This window comes from Nycticebus coucang, chromosome 7 (genome assembly GCF_027406575.1).
Source record: "Nycticebus coucang isolate mNycCou1 chromosome 7, mNycCou1.pri, whole genome shotgun sequence".
NCBI classification, from domain to species: Eukaryota; Metazoa; Chordata; class Mammalia; order Primates; family Lorisidae; genus Nycticebus; species Nycticebus coucang.
Window position 1 is genome coordinate 124,102,575 of NC_069786.1, and position 27,611 is coordinate 124,130,185.

Here is a 27,611-nt window from a genome sequence, read left to right on the forward strand (position 1 = left end):
GGTCTAGGCCTTTTGCCAAGTCAGTTGCCCTTAATCTGCTGCCTTCAGATCCATAGAAACAATTCTGGAGCACTGTTGCTCTTGGTCTAAACAGCAACAAACTCTGTAGCCTCTCATGGTCATCTTTTTCTTCTTCTTTTATTTAGTTCACATATTCACTGCATCAATTTGCAAACTCTTCTTTCTTTATGTACAATTATACCTAAACCCTCATAGCCTCCCGTTAAAAAAAAAAATCACTGATCTTTCGCTGAGCCACTCGTTAGAGTGAAGGAAGGTTGGGTGGCAAAGGGAGAGATGTGAGTGCTGGTTTCCAAAGAACAAGTTACAGTGTAAGGAATACTGGGCTCGCACCTGACCCCTGGGCTCTGGGCCCCACACTGCCTGTAAGGTCTCAGGAAACCACCTGTCTACCCTGAACCTCAGTCTTGGCACCGGTAAAATGAAGGTGGTATTTAGTGCCCTATACCTCCCTCCCTTCCTCCATTCCTGCAGTAATTCATTTATTCATTCACCCATCCTGGGAACAGAAGGTGAACACAAACCGTCACTGTTCCTGCCCCAGGGAGCTCTCATAGCCTAATGATGGTGCACATTATTAAAATAATCAGATTTACAAATATTCTCTTAACTGTGGCATTGTAGGTTTTGAAGAAAGGGGATCCTGTGGAAGTTTAGGACAAAGGAACCTAAACCTCATTGGGGGTGGTAGGGGATACAGTCACTTTCCTGGGAAGCCAAAAGAAATAAAGTGGAGGAGAGATAGGCTGGGGCAAGGGGAGGGAGGAAGGCGTGCCATGGGCCAGAGAGGTGCTGGTGGCCATGCCCCTTAGGGCTTCCTGGGCAGTGTATGGACGGTTTGGGGCAGAGATTCAAGTTAATGAGACACATGTTTTTGAAGAGCTCTCCCAAGTCCTGTGTGAAGAATAGCTGGTGGGAAGAGCAGAGAGAGTGTGGTTCAGGCAGGCACAGGTCTAGGCTGATGATGTAGATGGCTCAGAGTGGGTGGCAGGGAGAGGGAAGGACAAATTCAAGGTACATTAAGGTTAAAATGGCAGGTTTTGATGATGGGCTGAATTTGAGGGCAGGGTTTGACAAAGAGGAGGATATCAAGGATGATGTCCTTGATCTCTCTGGGGTCTTGGCATGTGGCTAACTGGATGAATCCGTTGCATGGATGGTGGGACATTCCAGAGCTGGGGCAGCCTGGAAAGGGGACTATTAGTGTAATAGGAGGCATCACTTACCCTTCATTGCTCTGGGCCAGGAGCTCACATCCTTTAAGTTTTTTGGTCCTCAGAACATACCTCTGAGGTAGATTTCTGCATTGCAAATATGAGAAAATTGAGGGTCAGTGAGTAGAGTAACTTGTCCAGACAATTTTCAAATAATCTCTGAATTGTATTCGAACACATAAAGGCAGGCTATTTCAGGGGTGTAAAAAGACCAGTCTTCCGGAGGCTGAGAGGCTGACTGTGAAGATGTTTAGACACACATAAGCACACACATGCACACTCGTGTACAGGTACATGCACACACATGAACTCTCCCTCCTGAGAGAGGGACAATGAGTTAAACCTAAAAGAACAGACGAGAAGTGGTAATTAGGCTCAGGGCTAGCTTAATACCACCATCAAACATGGAAACCAGCATGGTTTTAAGATCCTGTCATACTTCTGGGATAGCTGATCACATTGTGGAAATTGGCTTCCCAGCCAGCACAATTGTGGGCTGCGGCCGACCCACATGAGAAGGCTGGCTCCTGCTTGTTTGTATATTTCTCCAGCTGGCTCCTTACTCCACTTATCTTGTGGTGCTTATCCGCTCTCGAAGGCTAAACGGTTGGATTGTCCTCACCTTCCAAGTTATCTAGACCTTTGTGGAGGAGCCCACCCTGGTTTCCTAAACCATAAGCTGCTATCACTCAAAACACAAGGATAGCATATTTTTGATAAGTACGTCATTCCTCTTCCACTTATTTTCAATTCTGCTTTTTTTTTGGCTCAGCAAGCACATAGCACATATCTGGTCCTAGGCCTTCCATTCTTGTGGGCTGGGTGGTTCTCCCAGGATGCCCTCAGCCCTGCCCCTGCTGACTTCAGGACCTCAATACGAGCCATGACTCCCCTTACTCACAGGTTTTCTCAGAGCATTTGTCTTCCTCCAGTTCCATGTGCAAGTGAGGGATGGCAGATGGCTTTCAGCTGTAATAAGGGCTTTGAACTACTGTGTTCTCCTAGGCCACCAAGAATCTCAGGGACAATTTCCTGGGTCAGGGATTTTTTTTTAATTATGTATTGATATCAGTATCTCTGGACATGTAGTGGTGCCCTAATTGGGCTTATGGGCTTTGAAAAGTAAAGAGAATATGAATTTTTGAAGCCTTTAAGACAGCACAAGCACAGATGCATGGAATACATCTCCTGTCCCAGCCCCTTTCTGGCTGCTGACTGTTCTCTAATGTATCCACAACCCCAAACCCCAGGCAAGCGCCATGAATTTCATAGAGGAGACAGTAGCTGAACTGTGTTCCAGAGGCTGCAGATCTGTGGCCTCCCCTCGCCTCTCGGGCGCCCTCTTGTGTCGGGGGCTATAAACTGAGATGCCTAGACCTTGAGGTCCTACAGCAGGTGTCCAGTGTGGCCCAGACTTGGCCGGTTGCGGGGGATGGCTCTCAGCACAATTTGCCAGCTCTTCATCCCTTTCCTTTATTCCTAGGTTTCTTGGGATGATGTTTTACTTGTCCTTTTTTGTTCATGTGCAAAAGTTAAAAGGTGTTTTAAGAAGATTGAGGTTTCCTAGGGAAATATTGGCTAATTTCAAAATGGCCTTTGATTTCAAAAGTCAATGAAAACATTACCTTGCTCCTTTATGTAAAGAGCTGGAAATTGAGCCAGCTCTGATTCGAAACTCAAAGGGAAGGCAAGAAGAAAAAAAAAAGTCTAAATGTCGTCAAATGTGTATCTTGACACCTTTATCTGAAAAGGGGATTTGAGAGCTGGGGCAAAAAAAAAGAAAAAACAGTGGTTTTGAGGATTTTGTCATTTGAGAGTGGCAGTCCTGCCTCTGCATGTGTAAGAGGGGGCTCTGCAACTGGCCTTGTGAGTGTTGAAAGGAGCTGCTGTCCCAGGCAGTCAGGAATCCTCCACTTAGGACACAGCCTTTTTCACCAGGAAGCACATCTGCTCCTCCCTTAGATCGTTGGGGGTTTTGCACAGCAGCTACAGCAGCCGGACCCTGCTGAACTCCAGGGTGCTAAAAGCTGCCGGCTTCCAAGATGCTGTCCTAGTCAGTGTGGCCTGCCTTTACAAAATATTACCATAGACTGTGGGGTTCAAACAACAGAACTTTATTTCTGACAGTTCTGGAGTCTGGAAGTGCCAGAGACTAGCATGACCAAGTTCTGGTAGGGTCTCTCTTCTGGGATACAGATGGCTGCCTTCTCACCATGTCCTCACGTGGCAGGGCACCAATTCCATTATGGCAGCTCCACCCTCATGACCTCATATAAACCTAATTAATTCCCAAATACTATCACATTGAGGATTAGGACCTCAACACGTAGATTTGGGGGTGACACAAGCACTCAGTCCATGGCGGATGCCCTTATGGCTTCTCTGAGTCTGGGTGGACCAGGCAGGATCACAGCAGCTAGCTTTCTATGGTCATGGCTAAGGAATTAGAAATATTTTCCTGGAAGAACCCACTGGAGCCATAGGCCTTACAGATTTCTAGGACTTACAGAATGCTCTTATAAATCCTAGTATTGCACATTAGCCCAGTGCCAGGCCAGAGAAACCCCCAAGTCAAAGCAAATTCTGGGTGTCCTTATTCCATCCACTTTATGAACCAGTGCATCAGACACCAAATGAGAGCTGGAGAGTAGTCCTAGCTCACTCCCACCTCCCACCCCCCGACGCTCTGCTGGGGTGGTGTTAAGAGAAGGACAGGAGCAAAGAGAAGGATCAGGCATGGATATAATGGGGGTTGAGTGAGATGTGAATCTGTAAACAGAACCACTTTGATTAGGCTCAAAATAAATCATTTTTAGTATTATTGCATCCAAGATCGATGGTCTTATTAGTACAGATTGTATCTGTTTCTCTCTTCTCAGTTGGAGTTAGGGTGGTAAGGAGGCTCCGGATCATTCCTGTAAAGCGTTCATAACACAAGACAGTGTGTACGACAGCCTGTGGGATTCGGAGCTGGTTACAATGCCTGTATTCACACCCATATCTGTATCTGTATCTCTCCTCTCCATGCCTTGTCAGTCTTTTCTGATCTGGAAGAATTCTGATATGACATAGAAACTGCTAGATGCTGGCAAATAATCCCTGGGTTTCAGGGCATCTAGACAATAAACAACTCCATAATATTCAGTGCAGCAGCTTCTGTAGAGCCCATCTGTTTCAAAATAACCCTAATTCTGCTTATGATGCAGAATGCTTTGTTGACTGGAATTTGTCCTAGTTTTCTGTAGCAGATCAGTGTCATAGGCCTCTGGTTCCACCTGCTGGCAAATGTATACTGGAATGAAACCCAGGGTGGACCTTTTCCATTGAAAGAAAATTGGAGCCGTAGTCCAGTAGTTCTCAAAGACTAATGTACATCAGAATTGCTTGGGAGCTCATAAAAAATACAGTGGCCTGGACTCTGTGGCAAGCCTACCCAATCAGTACCTGTTTTTTACACAGTCCTCCTGGTGACTCAAACACTCACACCAACGTTAGAGAGTCACTTCACCTAGAATTCAGAGATCCAGAACCCAGTGAAGGTTAGAGATGATTCTACCCCACCGTATCTAGTTATCTCCGCACAAGGGATGACCAAGTGACAAAGTCTGCTTGAGATGCCCACCTTCACCTCTAACAGTGTATCCCAGTAACTCTCAGGGACAAAGTTCAAAGCTCCATTACTGTGGAACTTGTTAAGAATGTAGAGAAACCTGGCAAAGTCACTGCTTAGTGAAGGGTCAAGGTTAGCATCACCAGTGATAAGTCATGGTAGTGGCATATACATTCAATATGTGATGCTTAAGGGCACTTCACTCTGTGGTATTCTCCACCAAAACCCAGAACTCCAATCAAATCACAAGGACAAAGAACAAACTGAACTGAGAGACGTATACAGGATATCTAGCCAGTGGGACTCAAGACTGTCAAGGTCATGGGTGACAAGAAAGGACTGCAGACCAAAGAGACTAAGGAGACAAGATAGCTACATGTACTGTGGATCCTGGAACAGAGAAAGGAAATTATTAGAAAAACTGGTAAAATCCAAGTGAAGTCTACAATTTCCTCATAGTAATATGTCAATGTTAGTTTCTTAGTTTTGACAACTGTACCATAATAATTTAAGATGTTAACATTAAGGGATTTGAATTTTCTGTATTATGTTTACAACTTATATATAAATCAAAAATTACATTAAAGTTTACTTAAAAAAATTTAAACCTTGGGGTTTAAACTTGGGAGTGGCATTGAGTGAGACCACATGAGTTGGAGACATTGCCAAACAGTGTAGCCTGGCTGCTCTCTGCCCAGCCACTGGAAGTGACGGGCGGGCCATCTGATGGGGCAGGTGCGTCCTCCAGAGCAGCTGCCCAGGCAGCCAGCAGTACACAAGGCAGGTTGCTGGATTGGCACCACTGAACCCTCCTGCCTGGACACCAGAAACTCTGATGGCTCACTGGGAACCAAGCAGTCATGGTTGCTTGAACCTCCACATGGAAATGTCAAGTGTCCAGCCCCCTTGGTTTACGGATAAGGAGCCTGAGACCCAGGGAGAAGTCACTGGTACAAGGTCCTGGAGGAGCCGGGCTGTGAGCATGCATCTTATGGAGTGAGTTCTCTTTCCACAGCATTTCTCAGTGATTTGGCAAATCATCTGCAAACAGAATCAGCTGGGTGCTCCTTAAAATGTAGTTTCCTGGGCTCCAACCACCAGTTCCTGCATTAGAAGCTCTGGCAGTGAGATTCACTAATCTGCACTTCTAACAAGCTCTCAATTTTTATGCACAGTTAACACTGCAGAAACCTGAGCAGCTGTCTGGTTTATAGTATCTGCAAGACTGGCTGTGCCCAGACCCTTGCGTTTGAGCTGTTGAAGAGCTGGGTCCTCAGTTCTGATGCCCACCTTCATTGGCCAGTTGGTGGCTATTTGATGGAGATTACTGTCCAAAGCTCCTAAAAAACAGGGGAGAAAACAGCCACAGCCATTCCTTGAGCATGAGAGTCAAGGCCAGGATGCAATATATTTGGGGACCAGGCAACATTTTTTATACTTTGAGCTCAGTTTATTATAGTTTAAATGCTCGCTCCCTCACTGCCCTTTCTCTTATATAATAGAGTTAAAACTTACTCAAAGATAAGCAGAAAAGGTTGGGAGTAGGACTCATATCAAGGCTTTGAGGCCACTAGAAGTTCCTTCCTGCCAGTCCTTCCCCATCATGCCCCACCTTGTCATCAGGAAAACCAGACTATGAAGAGATAGGGTCTCCTCCACTCCCGAGGTAAAGGCAGAACACAGTAAGGGCCCAGGTCCCAGATGCTTGGGAAGTCTGGAGCAGGCAGCGGTGTGGACCGGGGAATCCTTTATGACCTGAGGATCCCTGTAGCATTTTTCAGATTCCTGTATATTATGTTTTTGATCACCATTCCCCACACCCTTCACAAATAACTTACTTGTTCTACCTTGACTTTTCTTTTTTCTATTATAAAAGATATTCTCAAATCTGTGCCTCAAGATAGGACACATGTGTGGTTTCTCTCTGTCATCCCAGGTGGACACTAGGGTACTCAAGTATCAGACAAAGAGAACACAGAATGAGAGCCCCAACCTCTTTCCTTTAGGAGCCTATGTTTCCAAGACTTTTCATACATTTGTCCAGTGAATATCCCTAAATGATTTCAAGTTCAAAAACCAAATACACCAAGTATATGATCAGGAAGAGATTTTCTTGGAGATAGTCAACATCTCTTTAGCCTCCTGAGTCAGTTGATGTGATTGGATAAACTCAGCACCACCAGATAGCCCACCAAAGGCATTCTGATTTAGATCAAGGAAAATTTGAAACATACTAAAGCATCATTAAATGTGTAGAAAAATCTTCAAAAATCATTGTCATTAAAATCCCTCTTGATAAAGTAGGAAGGAGGTAACAGTATTTTGAAAGGATTTACAGACAGATTGATTTAAAAAAAAAAATAGAAAAGTCCTTTCGCATTAAAATCTATGCTTATTCATTAAAAAACAAAAGAGAGAGTTTTAAGTTATAGTGATTCCTGATGAGAAAGACACTATTCCTAAGATGCTTCTTTGTTAGAAGTTACAAAAAGTTACAAAAACTTTCTGTAAGAAGTTATAAACTGTTTTCTGTGTTTTTTGTTTATTTGTTTTTTTTAATTCATTTATTTTTATTGTTACATTAAAATAACTGTGTACATTATAGCTGTGTACATTAGTGCAATCAAGGGGTACAATGTGCTGGTTTCATATACAATCTGAAATATTCTCATCAAACTATTCAACGTGACCTTCATGGCATTTTCTTAGTTATTGTATGTAGACATTTGTACTCTGCCTTTAGTAAGATGCGCCTGTACCATTCTAAGATGCACCATAGGTGTGGCCCCACTCATTACCCTCCCTCCACCCTAACCTCCCCACTCCCTTCCCCTTCCTTGGCCCTTTCCTCATAGTCTTGGGCTATAGTTGGGTTATAGCCTTCATGTGAAAGCTATAATTTAGCTTCATAGTAGGGCTGAGTACATTGGATACTTTTTTCATTCCCTCCTGAGATACTTTGCTAAGAAGAATATGTTACAGCTCCATCCATGTAAACATGAAAGAGGTAAAGTCTCCATCTTTCTTTAAGGCTGCATAATATTCCATGGTATACATGTACCAAAATTTGCTAGTCCATTCATGGGTCGATGGGCACTTGGGCTTCTTCCATGACTTAGCAATTATGAATTGGGCTGCAATAAACATTCTGGTACAGTATTTAATTTCTCCACCATAAATGAAACTAAGTTTAGCTGGGTACAGGATCCTGGGTTGAAAGTTATTTTGTTTTAGGAGATTAAAAGTTGATGACCATCCTCTTCTAGCTTGAAAGGTTTCAGCAAAGAGATCTGCAGTTATTCTAATATTCTTCCCCTTGTAGATAATGGTTGTCTTTCATCTGGCTGCTTTCGGAATTTTCTCCTTCATATTAACTTTAGTGAAATTGATTATGATGTGTCTGGGGGATGTCTTATTTGGGTTGAGTTGTGCTGGAGTTCTGAAACTGTCTGCTATCTGAATTTCAGAATCTCTTGGCATTTCTGGAAAGTTCTCCTTCATAATCTCATGGAGAACAGACTCTGTGCCTTGTGAAGCCACTTTGTCACTTTTGGGGATCCCTATAAGACGAATATTGGGGGGGCGGAGCAAGATGGCAGCTGAGTAACAGCTTCCTTGCATCTGGGCACGATGAGTCTGGGGAGATAGGACTCCAGGCATCTCTGGCTGGTGGGATCTGCCTATCATCACCCCTGTGAGGATACAGGGAGTCAGCGAGAGACTTCTGGACCCAAAGAGGAGGACGAAAACAGTGGAAAAATAGCAAGTGGTCGCGTGTGTTCAATCCGTCTAAACCCGCTCGCAACTGTAAGTTCAGTAGCAGCGACACTGCAAACCAGAAAGGCCTTACCTGTGAACCGTTTTGGTGTCTTTGGACTTGGCACTCAGTTGAACTGCCTTGGGGAGAGCCTGAGCGGGAGTGCGGAGAACTTTGGCCGTTGTCTAGGGCCCCAGTCTGAGCCGCTGAGCCAGACGGAGCTAATAGTGTTTGGCTGTGGGTCACAGGGAGCCATTGTGAGCGATCTGCCCCGGCAAGCTCCGCCCTCAGGGTTGCAGAGCTAGAATAGGGTGGGAGCTGGTAACCCAGCAACTGAGTAGCCTAAGGGTGTGGTCTGAACCGCCTTGCAGCCCTAACCCTCAGGGGCAGAGTGAGACTGGTTTTGGCACACTGGGTAAGTGGATAGCCACTTCAGCAGTGATTCCAGCGACAAGCACTTTCCTGGGAAAGCTTCTGCTCAGCAAGGTTACAAGTTCAAAGTGCCTTTTAAGTGGGCTGAAGAGAGATTTAGGGTGTCTACCTGCTGGGGTTTGAGAAATCAGCAGCCTCCAGTCATACCAGAACTGTGATTAACATCTCATACCCCAGAAGACCACATGTTCCCCAGACAATATTCAATAACATATACATACTGCTTTGTTTTTGGTTGTGTTTTTTGTTTGTTTGTTTTTGTTTATTTTGATGTTCTTGATGTTGTTTCGTTTTTTAATTTCAACCTTTTCCATACAGATCCTTTTTCTTTGTCAATTTTTCTAGTTTAATTATAATTTCCCATTGTTGACTTTTTCAATAACTAGAACTTCATTTTTGCTAGTGTTTCTACCACTATTATTTGGTTTTTCACCCAATTTTATCCTGTAAAGTTTTCTGTTTCCTTGTTTTGGTTTGATTTATAGCATTTTTGTCTTTCCTCTCTACTTGGTGGAGGTGGGGTACTGTGTCTGATCAGGTTAGCAAAGACCTGCTGACTTCAAGGGAACCACCCAACTGGGCACCCCCAGAAGGTGGGTTTTTTTTAAGGTTGTGTCAAAGTACCCTACTGTACACCTATATTGCTCTGTCTCCCTCTTTCTGCGCCTCTCTTCTTTTTGTCAATATTCCTTTTACCCACCCCCTCTCCTTTCTCTATTTTTCTTTTTTTTTCTTATCACTCGGTCCTCCTTTCTTTCATCCCTTTTTTGCTCTTCAACCTTCTCACCCTTCTGATCCTGTAACCCTTAGTCCACGGGCACGAGAACTTAAAGAGCAAGAGGAAGTGAAAGGAAAATTAGGGCAAGGAAACAGATAAAAGAAATCACTCATGGGGAAGAATCAGCAGAAAACTCCAGGCAACATGAAGAACCAGTCCAGAACAACCCCGCAAAGGGACCATGAGGTAGCTAATACAAAGGATTCCACCTATACAGAAATGTTAGGATGACGAAAGGGAATTTAGAATACACATGTTGAAAACAATGAAAGAAATGATGGAAACAATGAAGGAAACTGCTAATAAAGTAGAAAATAACCAAAAGGAAATCCAAAAACAGAATCAAATAAGAGATGAACGATATGAAGAATATAAAAAGGATATAGCAGAGCTGAAGGAACTGAAACAGTCAATTAGGGAACTTAAAGATGCAATGGAAAGTATCAGCAACAGGTTAGACCATGCAGAAGAAAGAATTTCAGAGGTAGAAGACAAAGTTCTTGAGATAACTCAGATATTAAAAGAGGCAGAAAAGAAGAGAGAGAAAGCAGAACGTTCACACAGAATTATGGGACTTTATGAAGCATTCCAACATACGAGTTATAGGAATTCCAGAAGGGGAAGAAGAATGCCCCAGAGGAATGGAAGCCATACTAGAGAATATTATAAAAGAAAATTTCCCAAATATCACCAAAGATTCTGACACATTGCTTTCAGAGGGATATCGGACCCCAGGTCGCCTCAACTCTAACCGAGCTTCTCCAAGACACATTGTGATGAACCTGTCCAAAGTCAAGACAAAAGAAATGATTCTGCAAGCTGCCAGAAGTAAGCGCCAGTTGACCTACAGGGGCAAATCCATCAGAGTGACCGCAGACTTCTCTAATGAAAATTTCTAAGCAAGAAGACAATGGTCATCCACCTTTAATCTACTTAAACAGAAAAATTTCCAGCCCAGAATTCTGTACCCTGCTAAGTTAAGCTTCAAAATTGACGGAGAAATCAAATCATTTACGGATATACAAACACTGAGGAAATTCGCCACAACAAGACCAGCTCTACAGGAAATACTTCAACCTGTTCTGCACACTGACCACCACAATGGATCAGCAGCAAAGTAAGAACTCAGAAATTAAAGGACAGAACCTAACCTCCACACTGATGCAAAAGGTAAAACTAAGCAATGGACTCTCACAAAATAAGACGAATAGAATACTACCACACGTATCAATTATCTCAATAAATGTTGATGGCTTGAATTCCCCACTGAAGAAACATAGATTGGCTGACTGGATTAAAAAACACAAGTCATCAATTTGCAGTCTGCAAGAAACACAGCTGGCTTCAAAAGACAAATTAAAGCTCTGAGTCAAGGGTTGGAAGACAATTTTTCAGGCAAATGGAATTCAGAAGAAAAGAGGATTTGCAATCTTATTTTCAGATACATGTGGATTTCAAGCAACTAAAGTCAAAAAAGACAAAGATGGTCACTTTATATTGGTCAAGGGAAAAATACAACAAGAAGACATTTCAATTCTAAATATTTATGCACCCAATTTAAATGCTCCCAGATTCTTGAAACAGACCTTACTCAGTCTGAGCAATATGATATCTGATAATACCATCATAACAGGGGACTTTAACACTCCTCTTACAGAGCTGGACAGATCCTCTAAACAGAAATTAAACAAAGATATAAGAGATTTAAAAGAGACCCTAGAACAACTGTGCTTGATAGACGCATATAGAACACTCCATCCCAAAGATAAAGAATATACATTCTTCTCATCACCCCATGGAACATTCTCCAAAATTGATGATATCCTGGGACACAAAACAAATATCAACAGAATCAAAAGAATTGCAATTTTACCTTGTATATTCTCAGACCATAAGGCACTAAAGGTGGAACTCAACTCTAACAAAAATGCTCGACCCCACACAAAGGCATGGAAATTAAACAATCTTGTGTTGAATAACAGATGGGTGCAGGAAGAAATAAAACAGCAAATCATTAACTTCCTTGAGCATAACAACAATGAAGACACAAGCTACCAGAACCTGTGGGATACTGCAAAAGCAGTTTTGAGAGGAAAATTCATCACTTTAGAAGCCTACATTCGAAAAACAAAAAGAGAGCGCATCAACAATCTCACAAGTGATTTTATGGAATTGGAAAAAGAAGAACAATCTAAGCCTAAACTCAGTAGAAGAAAAGAAATATCCAAAATCAAATCAGAGATCAATGAAATTGAAAACAAAAGAATCATTCAGAAAATTAATGAAACAAGGAGTTGCTTTTTTGAAAAAATAAATAAAATAGATAAACCATTGGCCAGACTAACGAGGAATAGAAAAGTAAAATCTCTAGTAACCTCAATCAGAAATGATAAAGGGGAAATAACAACTGATCCCATAGAGATACAAGAGATCATCTCTGAATACTACCAGAAACTCTATGCCCAGAAATTTGACAATGTGAAGGAAATGGATCAATATTTGGAATCGCACCCTCTCCCTAGACTCAGCCAGGAAGAAATAGAGCTCCTGAACACACCAATTTCAAGCACTGAGATCAAAGAAACAATAAAAAATCTTCCAACCAAAAAATGCCCTGGTCCAGATGGCTTCACTCCAGAATTCTATCAAACCTTCAAGGAAGAGCTTATTCCTGTACTGCAAAAATTATTCCAAAAAATTGAGGAAGAAGGAATCTTCCCCAACACATTCTTTGAAGCAATCATCAACCTGATACCAAAACCAGGAAAAGACCCAAACAAAAAGGAGAATTTCAGACCAATCTCACTCATGAATATAGGTGCAAAAATTCTCAACAAAATCCTAGCCAATAGATTACAGCTTATCATCAAAAAAGTCATTCATCATGATGAAGTAGGCTTCATCCCAGTAATGCAAGGCTGGTTTAAAATATGCAAGTCCATAAATGTTATCCACCATATTAACAGAGGCAAAAATAAAGATCACATGATCCTCTCAATAGATGCAGAAAAAGCATTTGATAAAATCCAGCATCCTTTTCTAATTAGAACACTGAAGAGTATAGGCATAGGTGGCACATTTCTAAAACTGATTGAAGCTATCTATGACAAATCAACAGCCAATATTTTACTGAATGGAGTAAAACTGAAAGCTTTTCCTCTTAGAACTGGAACCAGACAAGGTTGTCCTCTGTCACCTTTACTATTCAACATAGTGCTGGAAGTTCTAGCCAATACAATTAGGCAAGACAAGGAAATAAAGGGAATCCAAATGGGAGCAGAGGAGGTCAAACTCTCCCTCTTTGCTGACGACATGATCTTATACTTAGAGAACCCCAAAGACTCAACCACAAGACTCCTAGAAGTCATACAGTAAAAAATACAGTAATGTTTCAGGATATAAAATCAATGTCCACAAGTCAGTAGCCTTTGTATACACCAATAACAGTCAAGATGAGAAACTAATTAAGGACACAACTCCCTTCACCATAGTTTCAAAGAAAATGAAATACCTAGGAATATACCTAACGAAGGAGGTGAAGGACCTCTATAAAGAAAACTATGAAATCCTCAGAAAGGAAATAGCAGAGGATATTAACAAATGGAAGAACATACCATGCTCATGGACAGGAAGAATCAACATTGTTAAAATGTCTATACTTCCCAAAGCAATCTACCTATTCAATGCCATTCCTATCAAAATACCAACATCATACTTTCAAGATTTGGAAAAAATGATTCTGCGTTTTGTATGGAACCGGAAAAAACCCCGTATAGCTAAGGCAGTTCTCTGTAACAAAAATAAAGCTGGGGGCATCAGCATACCAGATTTTAGTCTGTACTACAAAGCCATAGTGGTCAAGACAGCATGGTACTGGCACAAAAACAGAGACATAGACACTTGGAATCGAACTGAAAACCAAGAAATGAAACTAACATCTTACAACCACCTAATCTTTGATAAACCAAACAAGAACTTACCTTGGGGGAAAGACTCCCTATTCAATAAATGGTGTTGGGAGAACTGGATGTCTACATGTAAAAGACTGAAACTGGACCCACACCTTTCCCCACTCACAAAAATTGATTCAAGATGGATAAAGGACTTAAATATAAGGCATGAAACAATAAAAATCCTCAAAGAACGCATAGGAAAAACACTGGAAGACATTGGCCTGAGGAAAGACTTCATGAAGAAGACTGCCATTGCAATTGCAACAACAAAAATAAACAAATGGGACTTCATTATACTGAAAAGCTTCTGTACAGCTAAGGAGACAATAACCAAAGCAAAGAGACAACCTAAACAATGGGAAAGGATATTTGCATATTTTCAATCAGACAAAAGCTTGATAACTAGGATCTATAGAGAACTCAAATTAATCCACATGAAAAAAGCCAACAATCCCTTATATCAATGGGCAAGAGACATGAATAGAACTTTCTCTAAAGATGACAGACGAATGGCTGACAAACACATGAAAAAATGTTCATCATCCCTATATATTAGAGAAATGCAAATCAAAACAACCCTGAGATATCATCTAACCCCAGTGAGAATGGCCCACATCACAAAATCTCAAAACTGCAGATGCTGGCGTGGATGTGGAGAGAAGGGAACACTTTTACACTGCTGGTGGGACTGCAAACTAGTACAACCTTTCTGGAAGGAAGTATGGAGAAACCTCAAAGCACTCAAGCTAGACCTCCCATTTGATCCTGCAATCCCATTACTGGGCATCTACCCAGAAGGAAAGAAATCCTTTTATCATAAGGACACTTGTACTGGACTGTTTATTGCAGCTCAATTTACAATCGCCAAAATGTGGAAACAGCCTAAATGCCCACCAACCCAGGAATGGATTAACAAGCTGTGGTATATGTATACCATGGAATACTATTCAGCTATTAAAAAAAATGGAGACTTTACATCCTTCGTATTAACCTGGATGGACATGGAAGACATTATTCTTAGTAAAGCATCACAAGAATGGAGAAGCATGAATCCTATGTACTCAATTTTGATATGAGGACAATGAATGACAGTTTAGGTTATGGGGGGGGGAAGCAGAAAGAGGGACGGGGGGGTGAGGCCTTGGTGTGTGTCACACTTTATGGGGGCAAGCCATGATTGCAAGAGGGACTTTGCCTGACAATTGCAATCAGTGTAACCTGGCTTATTGTACCCTCAATGAATCCCCAACAATAAAAAAAAAAAAAGACGAATATTGGTTTTCTTCTAATTATCCCAGAGCTCTCTGAGAGTGATCTGTTTTTGCCCTCCATTTCTCTTCCTGAGAGTTTGGGAGCGTTCTAAAGCTTTGTCTTTGATGTCAGAAATCCTTTCTTCTGTTTGCTCCATTCTGTTACTGAGGGATTCTACTGTGTTTCTCCTATCTTTGAGGGCTGCAACTTCTTGTCTCAATGTGTCAAAATCTTTGATCATTTGGTCCTTGAATTCGTTGAATTCTTGAGATATCTTTTGGATTACTCCTTGGAATTCTAATTCGATCTTATCTGCTATCCACATTCTGAATTAGATTTCTGACATCTCAGCTATTTGTTTGCACATGGGATCTTGTGCTGTGTCTTCCCCATTGATCCTTGAGGGAGTCGATCTACTCTGATTATTCATATTGCCAGAGTTTTTCTGTTGATTTCGCCTCATGATTGTTTTTCACCATTGCCTCTGGCCGTCCTCAGAGTTGGGGAGGTGTCTCTCTAAGATTAGACCCCAGCAGGATCACTCTATTATTGCTGGATCTTTGTAGGGAGTGACTCTGTGTGGTTCCTGTGGGGCTGACCCAGGTAGGGAGTTCTGATTGTGGAAGCAGCTCCAGAGTGTGACACACCCAGATCCAGCAACAGGGCAAGGAGGTGGTGTGCACGGTTCTAGGAGTGCCTGGTGCCCAGTAACTTTGGCACAGAGCGCCCAAGGCTCCAGCATTCTCTGGCCAGGAGAAGGGCTCTGCGCAGAGGCACGGAGGGCTCCAGAGGGCACGCAGCTACCAGTATCCCTGGCCAGACGAGCGGGCCAGTGTGGAGGCAGGGAGGATACAGGAGGGAGGACTCAGGGTTGTTCAGCTCCCACAGTTCCTGGTCAGGGCATGCGGAGGCCCGGTGGGCGCGGGGCGCGGGTCGGGTGTCGCAGCACAGCTCTTATGGAGGTCTGGGCAGCGCCAAGCCCAGGAGTTTGAGGTTGCTATGAGCTGTGATGCCACGGCACTCTACCCAGGGCAATAGCCCGAGGCTCCAGTGTGCCAAAACCAGTTTCACTCTGCCCCTAAGGGTTAAGGCTGTAAGGCAGCTCAGTCCCCACCTTTAGGCTACTCAGTCACTAGGTTACTAGCTCCCGATCCTTGCTCTGGGACCCTGCGGGCAGAGCTTGCCGAGGCAGTTCTCTCACAATGGATCCCTGTGGCCCAGCTCAGTAGCTCAGTCTGGGGCCCTAGACAATGCCCAAAGTTCTCCGCACTCCTGCTCAAGCTTTCTCCAAGGCAGTTCAACTGAGTGTCAAGTCCAAAAACACCGAAACAGTTCACAGGTAAGGCCTTTCCGGTTTGCAGTCTCACTGCTGCTTGTACTTACGGTTGCCAGCAGGATTAGGTCGATCGAACACACGCAACCACTTGCCAGTTTTCCACTGTTTTTGTCCTCCTCTTGGGGTCCAGAAGTCCCTTGCTGACTCCCTGTATCCTCAAAGGGATGATTATAGGCAGATCCCACCAGCCAGAGATGCCTGGAGTCCTATCTCCCCAGACTCACCGTGCCCAGTTGCAGGGAAGCTGTTACTCGGCCGCCATCTTGCTCCACCCTCTGTTTGTTTGTTTTTAAATACTTGGTAGTTAGCTATTAAGGTTGACTTCCAGAGCTGTGCCTATGTGTTGCTAAACCTTAACCCCTTGTCAAAACAGATTCTAATTCTAGATGCATTTAGTTATCCAAAATAAAAGCTTATATTTGAAGTGAGCCTTGTTTAAGGCAGAAAGTAAATAATTTCTGCTATGTTTTAAACAGACGAGAGTCTCCAAGTCACAACTGAGGCAGTAATATGCTTAGGTTTATAGATACTGGTATAAGGTGCGGGTTCAGGAAGGTCATGACACACCTCAGGACTGAAGCAGAGTGGAAGGGGATCTGGGTGGAGTCTTGACTCAGACACTGACCAGCCAGGTGGCCTTGGCAACTTACTTAAAATCTTTAAACCTCAATGCCTCCTCTTTAAAAAAGAGAAGGAAATTCTTCAGGGAGGAAAAAGTAGGATAAAAGCCACATATGATAATATGGATGAATCTCACAAACATCATGTAAAATGAAGCCACTCACAGAAAGTATATATTGTATGAATCCATTTATGACACAGAGAAAAGGATTCTGCACTGTTAGGAGTCAGGATAGAGGGCGCTCTGGGGTAGTGGCTGAAGGGTGACACATGGGGGCCATGAGCGCAGAATTATGCAGGAGAGATGTTGGTCTCACATGCTCAGTATGAAAATTAATCAAGTGATCCACTTCAAGGGGAGGGTGTATGGTAAGGGTGAGTATGTGGCAATTGTCCTGAAAACCTTGTCTCCCCTTGGCTATTTTTTGTGAGGGGGGAGAATTCTACAGGTCAGATCATGTGTTGTCTCTATTACCAGAAAAACTGGCCTGACATCATGGACCCCTTACTTTAGCTTAACTTGGATTGCTAACTGGTTTATAGCTTGTTGGTTTTACGTCAGTTGTGTCCATTCAAGATCTCCAGAGTTAACTGAAGGGAGGGGAAGAAGAAGATACTGTTACAGGCATTAGGAAATCCCTACTGTTGCTGACTTGATTGGCTCAAGAGAAAGAGATGTAAATGTTTTCTATCTTGAGTCACATCTAAATGTGAAATAATGAAACTTCTATTAGTATGAAAGTTATGCAGTTTCGGGTGAATTTCAAACTATTTTTAAAGAGATGGATAAGTAATACTATAATTAGAGACTCAAAAAGTAAAGTGGTTACTATCCATAAGCACTTCCCCTTTTCAAAGAATGTCCTGCTAAATTTAGACCTGGAGGTTCTTCTAGGCCTTTTTGGTTTCTGTCAGTAAATAACTTAGCAACCATCCTTTCAGGAAGCCTTTTAGAAGCTTTGCAATTTATGGGATTCTAATAAAGTAACATTCCTGAAAGACAGAATGTGGGTCCCATGCTGCTGCCCTTGTCTAACAATTGAAATCAAAGAATACTCATGATTTATTTAGAGGTTTTCTGGTTTTTAAAAAAAGTGCTTCTTTAGCTCCCTTACTTAAGGGAGAGATTGCGCCATCCTGCGACTTCACTTTAGTATGATTTCCCTAAATGGTATGGTGTACTTGTCCCGTCATGGGCAGGATCTGTGAATACCAGCAGATTAAACATCCCTGTTTCCATGGATGGCGAACAGTGAGGAAAAGGGCTCATGATGCTCTTTTTAGGAATTCTTATCTGGATAAAATTGCTTCTCTTCCCTTAGGTGTAAAATGCAAAGGTTACTGTATTATAAGGGGAGAGAAGTGAAAATGTTTCCATCATGAACAACCAATCAATAAATTTTATAATCTTACTACTGGTTCTATAATTGAACTAAATCATCTTAAACTGGGCAGTGTTCCTGAGGTTCTTTGAAGCATGCTCACTGTTTCTTTGAGTAAAATTGAGGGCTGACCTCCATTTATAGGAACGGAGGCAAGGTTCATAAATACTAATATTCTGTACCAAGTTCTTCGGAGCAGCATCATTTCACCCAGCCCTATAAATGTTCTTAACTAAGAGGAAAGAAGAAGGTCTTAGCTGGACACTCCAGCTTTCCCAGTGACCCAAAGGCTCCTCGATGTCATCATATAAAAGTGTGCCGCTCAATAAAGGTTGTTAATTACCTTTTTTATATCTATTTCTTCACAGGCAAATATTTAGTAACTAACAAATCCAGACTTTGTTCAAAGCACTGCTAAGTGGTCTGCAGAGGGAACTAGACTCTGTCTTTTAAGAAGTCACTGATTTGGGGCAGTGCCTGTGGCTCAGTGGAGTAGAGCACTGGCCCCATATGCCAGACGTGGCAGGTTCATACCCACCCCAACCAAAAAAACTGCAAAAAAAAAAAAAAGAAGTCACTGGTTTGGGAAGGGAGGATGGGCAGAGGGAGGGTGATTGGTTGGATCACACCTACGGTGCATCTTACAAGGGTACATGTGAAACTTAGTAAATGTAGAATATAAATGTCTTAATACAATAACTAAGAAAATGCCAGGAAGGCTATGTTAACCAGTGTGATGAAAATATGTCAAATGGTCTATAAAACTAGTGTATGGTGCCCCATGATTGCATTAATGTACCCAGCTATGATTTAATAATAAAAAAATAAATAAAATAAAAAATTCCTATGAAAAAGAAAAAAAAAAGAAGTCACTGGTTTGGGCCTTTGTGCCGTGGCTCACACCTGTAATCCTAGCACTCTGGAAGGCCTAGGCAGGAGGATCACTTGAGCTCAGGAGTTTGAAATGAGCTTGAGCAAGAGTGGGTCCCTGTCTCTATTAAAAATAGAAAAATTAGCCAGGTGCCTGTAGTCTCAGCTATTCGGGAGCCTGAGGCAAGAGGATCACTTGACCCCAAGGGTTTGAGGTGCTGTGAGCTAGGCTGATGCCAGCCCTCTAGCCTGGACAACAGGGTAAGACTCTGTCTCAAAAAGAAAAAGTCACTGGCTCTGTCATTTTATTTTGTATACCTCTTATATGCAGTTAGTTAATAATATGAACAAGTACACCGTCCACACGTGCTCCTCCGTGATGTTAGAGATTGGGAATGATGCTCTCCAGGTGCAGGGGTCACTTCCTGTGTGCATGGCACTCAGCCAGGCAGCTCACACACACCTCTTCTGATCCTCTCAACAGCCCAGCAAAGGAGCTACTCTTACAGATCTTTCCAAGAAGGACACTAAAACCAAAAGAGGGTAACCTGCTTGCTAAAAAATAGAGGAGTTGGGATTTAAGCCCAGGTCAAACTTGAGAGTCGTGGAAGGAACCTTGTTCAGCAGCTCCCTCTGAATAAACCGGAGCCTGCTGAAATGAAGAGCCTGGTCTAGGCTATCTCACGGGTTGCAGGTAGAGCTGAGAAGCATCTCCTGATTCCCTACCAGCACCTTTCCCACTGTATCCCTGCAGACATCTCCTACCACTGCCAAGGCTTGTCCAGATCCTCTTCTGCACACTTAGCAAATATAAGTACCTGTGGGAAACCTGAGGATGATACCCTTTGAGAGAGGTTTGCAGGGGATCGTGGAGAGTAGACCATGTGACAGCTTAACAAATAAATGCAAAGGTAAGGAATTGGAAGACAAAGTTTAGCTGAGACAGAGTGGACAGCTAGGAGGCCCTGTCCCCTGTGTGGCGCTGACCCAAAAGGCATACACAGCAGATAGTATGAGGCAGTGGCTAACTGACACATATCCAAGATTAATTTATGCTTTAAACTTTCCCCTCAAATAAACTGGTACTCAGAACAGTGTGGTTCCGAGTTCGAAATGAATCAATTTGGCCATTCTTCTGACAGTAGGCTGGCTTCCATATCAGAAGCACCGGAGTTTGGAGGTTTTACAATACCCATAGATCAGGCGTGGTTATGGCAGGAATTTCTGCAGCTGTGGTGGTTGTATTGTTATATCCAAGGCCCTTTTGATGCTTGTAGAAAGCCAAACCACTCTAGTAGCCAGTGGAATTTAGGGAGACGCAGGTGGACGCTTCAGAGTCACATCCTGGGTAACAGGAGGGAGTTCCACAGAGGAAAGGGCTCAGACTGGGCCTCACCATATTTTCTGTTTTCCCATACCAGTGAACTCCCCACATGTCCATGAGGAAAAGGGACACTTTGGGGTTTGGTGGGAAGGCAAGGGATGATGAGAGACGTAATGCTTAACACATCCCGTGTGCATGAACGGGTGTCAGCATGGGCAAGTGGAAAGAGAGCAAACAGGTTCAAGTTTCTCTCCCCTCCATATTAGCTCTGTGACCCTAAATGTCTCCCTGACGTTCCCTGGGCCTCAGTTTCCTGGTCTATAAAATTGTGATAATAGATTGGGAGTAAAAGCTAAGTGCCTTAAATAGGGCATTTGAAAGGGCTCTATAAGTGAAAGAGTGATTATTATTCCTCTGTTGACCTGAGTTTTCTACTTCAACCTGTGGCATTTCTCCTATTGGCCCAGCCCGTGTTCTCCTCAAGTGCCCTGCAAATGGGTCCCGAAAGCATGTGTGCTGGCTGTTCATTCTGAGAGCAGGACTCGGGAACCTTCACAGTCTGCTGCTTCTAATTCCTCCCTGCAGCGAAATAATAATCCTTGGGACTTTTCTTTAAAGAAAAAAAAGCTAAAGAAAACACCAGAGGACACTGCAGTTCCCTTTGGGAGTCTGAGCACTCTTTCTGTGTCCTGAGGTTTGCGCCTTGTGGCCTGGAGTCAACAAGCCACGTTGAGCTTTGCTCTGACTCTGCCCACAGCTAGCCCATCTGGAGCCGGGTGTCAAGTCCTGGCCTGCGCTCACAAGTACAATTAAGAATAGTCCTTTGTAGAAGCTGTTAAAGGCAGAGTAGGATTTGGATCTCATCATATGAAACAATCTTAAGCAATAAACTAGTGGCGACTTGAGTCATTAATTTGTCATTTTAAAGCGTTTGCCATTCTGAGCAAAGAGAAATTCCTTTGCAAATACGTACGTATGGCAAAAACCACATCCACTGAAACTTTAAATCTTAAAGTATTCATAAAATCTTTATGGTAAAAGTCTTATGAGCCTCTATGTTTGAATATCACTTTAATGAAAATTAATTTGACTTCTGTTTCACTGTATGAGAAGGTTGTGAAGTAGAGGTGGACCCAGCAGGAGTGAGTGTCGGGGGTAGCTGCCCTATTCGTTTTTGAAGAACCAGTTATGACTAGACATTGGGACTCCCATCACAATAGAGAAGCAAAAACATAAAAAGGCGCTGCTTTTTGACTACCTTGTAAAATTTCTCTTTGACAACTGAAATTCGAGTTGTGGATTGAACAGACTGATTCTTAGTTCCCCACTGCTTTCTCTAGCATCTTTCCATCAATCTTAACACTTGACATGTCGGTTTAAACATAAATGAAAGCGTCTTTGAAAGGTGCCACTCTTGGAGAGTGAGCAAGAGGTACCAACCGCTCCCTCGCTTTCCTTCCTGGTCTGAACCCCCTTGCCCACCCAACCTTCCCACTAACGACCGCTAGAGCTGCACCAGGCCCCGGGAAACAGGGATAAAGTGTCAGAGCTGTCCCCTGACATTTTAGAACTTACAATCCCGATAGGAGAGACAAGAGGTGTGCCCAGGTGGCTAAGCTTCTGACAGGGTGTGGTAACTATTGAAAGAGGACAACCAAACTGTGCTAAAAAGTGGAAGAGTTTGACCTGGGAAGAAGTCCTTCCACCGGGGGTGGCCATGCATTAGCAGAGTAAGACTTGTGGTTGGTGTAGGGTAGGGGAGAGGAGCTTTCAGGGCAAATCACCAGGGCTGGTAAAGCCATAGAAGTAGAAAGATGCAGGCTTTTTGATCCACGTGCTTAAAAGTGAACCTGCTATTTACCCCTATCTGTCAGCGATGCTTCTGCCTGGTTACCTAGTGGGGAATATTGAATCTCTCATTACATTTAGGTGGCTTGGTCCTTGAGATTGAGGCTATATAACTGTATTCCTTTACTACTACCCTTGATGCCTAGGAGAATGTTTTTATGTAGTAATTGAAATGCTCATATCATCACAAACTATATTTCTGATACGTTTGTAGCTTCAAGAAATCTTTTCAGTAATAATTTCTATAGTCCTTCATCTGACCTTTAAATATCAGGTGTCCGTTTTTGTCAGCCTGCCCAGATATTGATCAGTATGACAACTCCACTCCAGCTCTAGGGTCCACCTACCTCATGGGGGCCTGAGCGTTCCAATCAAGCTTAGTTCTTATTGGCTAGAGTGGTGCCGGAGGCCACATGTAGAGGGAGGAAAGGAAGAGCCCAAGGACTGGTCAGGAGAAGTCAGCCCTGACTTCTCATAGTTGAGGGGAATTTAGTAGAGGTGGGGGCAAGTTATATCTGGGCATTTACAAAACAAAAAACAACAATAAGCCCTTGGGACATTGTGTGAGTTTAAATGATGCAAATTATGGAACACGATAGAAGGAAAAAGAAAAGTGAGAGGATTATCTTAGAAGCTTCAGAATGAGTCAAATTAGACTCATGGACTGAGCCACACTAAAAATATTTCCTTGATGTTGAAATTTAGTATGACAGCTGAAGTCGAAATGTTTGTTATATTTCTGATTTGTGTTAAAATTAAGATGGCACCAAAGCTATCATTTTATTCCCTTGGAATCCTGGGGAACAAATGCCTTATAAATGTCAGAACAATGGAGAGGCAGTGTTTGACTTGTCCTTTTGTTCTTCACTACAGGAAATAGTAGAAGTAGTCCACCACCCTATGGGTTCCGTCTCTCACCAGAGGAAGAAATGAGGAGACAGCGGCTTCACAGATTCGACGGCCAGTGAGCTGGCAAAGCATCTTGGGAAGATGCGGTCTGGTCGTGTAATTACTGCCCGTTTGGTTCACTCCCCAAGCCCCTTATTCATTTTAAACAAAAGCAGAATACACTGTCATTGCTCCAAATAGCTCACATCTGCCTTGGACACCCCGTGTCCCCTGTGAGTCTAGATTCACAAGCAGATGACCTGCTGAGTGCAGTACGCAGCTTTCTGGGAGCGGTCCTTCTCCCAACCTCATTCTCTGCCACTCACAAGTCACTTCCTCATGTCGGGACCAGTGTCCACACTCCTTTCTCTCACTGCTGACTCTGCTCTGCCTTACTGTCAAAGTTTGTGACCTTCACCAGGAGGCTTCATGTCACCAATGGGGAAGCTTAGCCCCACTCTCTGCCCAGAGAGCCTCATGTTTCACTTGGCAGGAGGTGAGGAGCCATCCCCTCATCCTCCTAGGATATTGCTATGGTGCTGTCCAGGTACAGGATGTGGCCACCTGGCAGGATTTTGTCCTGTTCTTCCTCACTGGGGCAGCTCAGCTCCTCGGGCCCTGTGTCTAGGTGGCGTTTAGAATGCACACGCTTTGCTCTTGGATCGTCCGACTTGGTAGGATGTTTGAACAGCGTAAGGAATGTAGATAGCAGGTTAGCTTCGCAGCCACCTGTCCAGTGGCAGTATGTGTACCTGGAAGATCTAACAAATCAGCAAAGTAGCAACAGGTGCCACACACGCGGAGTGGCGCAAAGGCATTCAGTGGCTTGCTCACTATAAATTTTTCTTACAGGAGGGTATTTTTCTTTTTCCCCATAAAAGTGCCTCTTAATTGTCCACTATAACAGCCACCTTTTCTGGCCAAGTGTTCAAAACATGCCCTGGGCCCTGCAGTGTTCTAATCTGCACATTGTATGTCCAAGTAATTTAAGGAGTTTCCTGGTGCTTGTGTCTCATGAATAAAAGGACAAAGTCAAAACATCACTGATATCTTGTTGTCACAAAGGTATTTATTTTTAAAGAGAGTTAGAAACAGAATAGAATCTTCCTTTTAAAATGTATCTACCATTTGTAAATAGTTTTCTGATTATGAAAGTAATAGATATGGCTTCTGTAGGTATAAAGCAAACATCTGGAAGGAAATAAACCCAGATGCTAACAGAGGTTACCTTTGGGGGTAGAGTACATGGGATTTTTCTTTCTGCTTTTTTACAATTTTGTACTGCTATTTTTGAAAAATATATGCATGTCTGTGCATTACTTTTGCAATCAGAAAAACTTGCTTACAATGAATCAAGAAATACGTAGTCTGGAAAGCAGACTTAGGTACTATGTAGCCAGGTGCAGTGGTGTGTGGCTAGACTTTTCAACTATTTGGGAAACTAAGGTGAGAGAATCACTTGAGCCAAGGAGTTGGAGGCTAGCTTGGGCAACATGGCAGGACCCCATCTCTTAAAAAAAAAGTACTATGTGTTTATTGAGAAAGCTAACGATATAAATAGAATGTAAATAATTACATACTGAATTTTAAAATCACCTATATTCCCACCAGTTAGAGGTACCTAGAGTTAACATTTTGGGGATATTGTCTTCTTGATTTTTCTTTGTACACATTTGACAAATTTGAAGCATCCTGAATGTGCAGTTTTGTATCTAGTCCCCACTCTGAATTTACCGGGGAGAGGCCTCACCACTTACATATAAATGGGCTAAGAAACCACCAGAGTTCTGGGAGATCTCTGATCTCATGGCCGGCACAATGATCCTTACGCTCTTTGGTTAATTTTTAATTGATGTAAAACTACAGCTTGTTTAATTTACTTGTCAATCCAGTACCTTTAAACATTTTTAAGTTAAAATATTCAATGTCCTTCCTTTCTTGCACACTTTCTATATAAATGTGACTCCCATTACCCCAGCTAGAAGTCGCTTCTTTCTGACATGCCATCTTTTTGTAGCACGTGATGCTTCTGTTATAACATTTAATGTCTTTCCCTTATCAATTTGTGTGCAACGACAGAAAGATGTGCCTTCTGCAGGGGAACGTGGCTTGTGAACGCCTCTGTAATGAGGCCTGTGTCTTACTTACCTTCCTCCTCTCTCCCCATCTCCCACCTTCACCACACAGAAGTTGGGCCCAGGATGGGCCTCCCCATCCTGTCCCTGACTGAGGCCTTTACGAGACACCACAGCCCAGCTTGTTAAGTGTTAGTTTCTCACCAAGAGTTTTTCACTTGTACTGCGCTTCAGTCACTGAATATGGGAATATTTTATTTATATTTTATATTGTTTAGTCCATTTAATACATCCTTGCCGTATTTGACTTAACAGTATGACTACACTGGAATTAGATTTTGGGCGGTACAACAGTATAATATGTGCAGCTTCTTTGTTTATGGGGTAGAACATTACTAAACTTTCAGTGTTGTGGGAAAGGTCATTTTAGTTATAAATATAAACCAGTTATTTTAGTACAACAGTAAAGATGTTCTGGAAATTATTATAAGTTCATAGGCTTGCCTGTAACAATTGCTTATTGTTTTCAGTGTTCGCTTTATTTTATTTTTCTCTACAATAAAGAATCCCCAAGTTTTGGCCAACAAACTAGAATTGGGTTGAGAAAGACGAACAAAAGCAAGTGAGCAACTGTATTAGCCTAATTATCTCTAATGGGAAATACGCACTTAGAACTGATTTTTGAATTTAGTTTCTTTGCTGAGTAGTAGCTTCCCAACAGTTAAGCACCCAGTTCCCACTGTTTGCTGTGATCAGTCAACTTAGGGGACTTCTTTATTCACAATCTTTCCTGGGTTCTGAAGAGAAGAGAGGAATTAAATTTGCTTCCTCTTATGACTTTGAACATATACTGCCTATGATTCCAAAGTTGTACATAATTGCTCAAAGCTCCTCGATCCTTTAAAAATTGCCCACTGGTGAAGCTCAAACTAAGCTGTAAATAACCAGCTTTAGTAGAATTGGGGCCAGTCTACACATTTGGTACATGTACTGCTGCCTGGGGAGTGAGTAAACTGAATGGACGAGAGTGGATTGTGAGATGGGGCAGGGACAGGTGGATGGCAGACCTGGCCTCCATGTTTTTCTTGAGAGATTCAGTTTTCAACAAAGAATTGTATTCAGGCCGGACATGGTGGCTCACCCTATAATTCTAACACTCTGTCAGGCCAAGGCGGGTGGATTGCTCGAGCTGAAGAGTTTGAAACCACCTGAGCAAGAGCGAGACCTCATTGCTAGTTAAAATAGAAAAAATTAGTCTGGCATTATGGTGGGCACCTATAGTTCCAGCTACTTGGGAAGGTAAGGCCAGAGGATTGCTCAAACGCAAGAGTTTGAGGTTACTGTGAGCTGTGACACCACAGCACTCTACCAGAGTGAGACTCTATCTCAAAAAAAAAAAAAAAAAGAAAGAAAGAAAATAAAGGAAAAGAAAAAAAGGAATTATATTGTTTGTTGTAAAAACCAAAGCTATTGTTTTTTCCTTTCCCTTCCCCTGTATCATTGAAGTCATTTCCTAATTTTCTTTTCTCTTTTTTCTTTTTCGGGGCTCCCAGTAATTCATTTTAAAATCAGACTCTGAGCTTAAAAGGACCTTAAAATCTTTCAATTCATTGCTTTGCTCAATACTTAAAATACCACTTCACACAGTTCCACATGACTCTGCCAATTTAGTCTTCCAAAATCTACTTTCATGACACTACTAATCATCTCAAATACCTTTTATTGTCTCTCTGTTGCCAAAGGATAAAGGTCAAAGTTATTAGCTCAACAGTGGGCCTCCAACCAGCCTTTGGACCTCATCCCCGTTTATCCATAGCAGAGTCTGCTAATGGGTCTCAGCACCCCAGCTGTGAGTCTGTCTGATCCTGTGACACATCGTGCTGTGCTTTTCCATGGAGCAATCTGGTCCTCTCGTTGGGCACACCCAGGGCCTCCCCATCCTGTCCCTGACTGAGGCCTTTACAAGACACCACAGCCCAGGATGCTCCCATCCCCACCAGATCTATAGGTTTCCATGTGCCACTTGGAAGTGCTAGTTGTCCTGCTGTGAGAGAATGAACGTCTTATCTGTAGACTGTAAGCTTCACAAGGGCAAGATCCAGACCTGTGTTTCTGTCTCTCCTTACAGTGCCTTGAATAGTGTTTTGTCTTGAAAGTTGGAACCAATAAATGCTTGTGGACTAAAACAGAGAGGACCTCATTTATACCATCACCAAAGGGGCACATGAACACATTAGCCTGTTGCTTACTG

The 27,611-nt window shown here is 42.8% G+C and overlaps 1 protein-coding gene across 4 annotated transcripts in view; it reads left to right on the top strand.

The window, feature by feature from the left end:
• The window catches only part of RHBDD1 (rhomboid domain containing 1), a 224,119-nt gene extending 196,583 nt beyond the window's left edge, over nucleotides 1-27,536 (top strand). For 3 of the 4 annotated variants that reach the window (XM_053597932.1, XM_053597935.1, XM_053597933.1), the window contains one exon: nucleotides 23,271-27,536. In XM_053597932.1, coding sequence (XP_053453907.1) covers nucleotides 23,271-23,365 — 95 coding nt within the window. In that variant the 3' untranslated portion in view covers nucleotides 23,366-27,536. The remainder of the gene's footprint in view (nucleotides 1-23,270) is intronic. The other variant, XM_053597934.1, reaches the window with a different exon arrangement.
• Nucleotides 27,537-27,611: the final 75 nt, after the last annotated feature.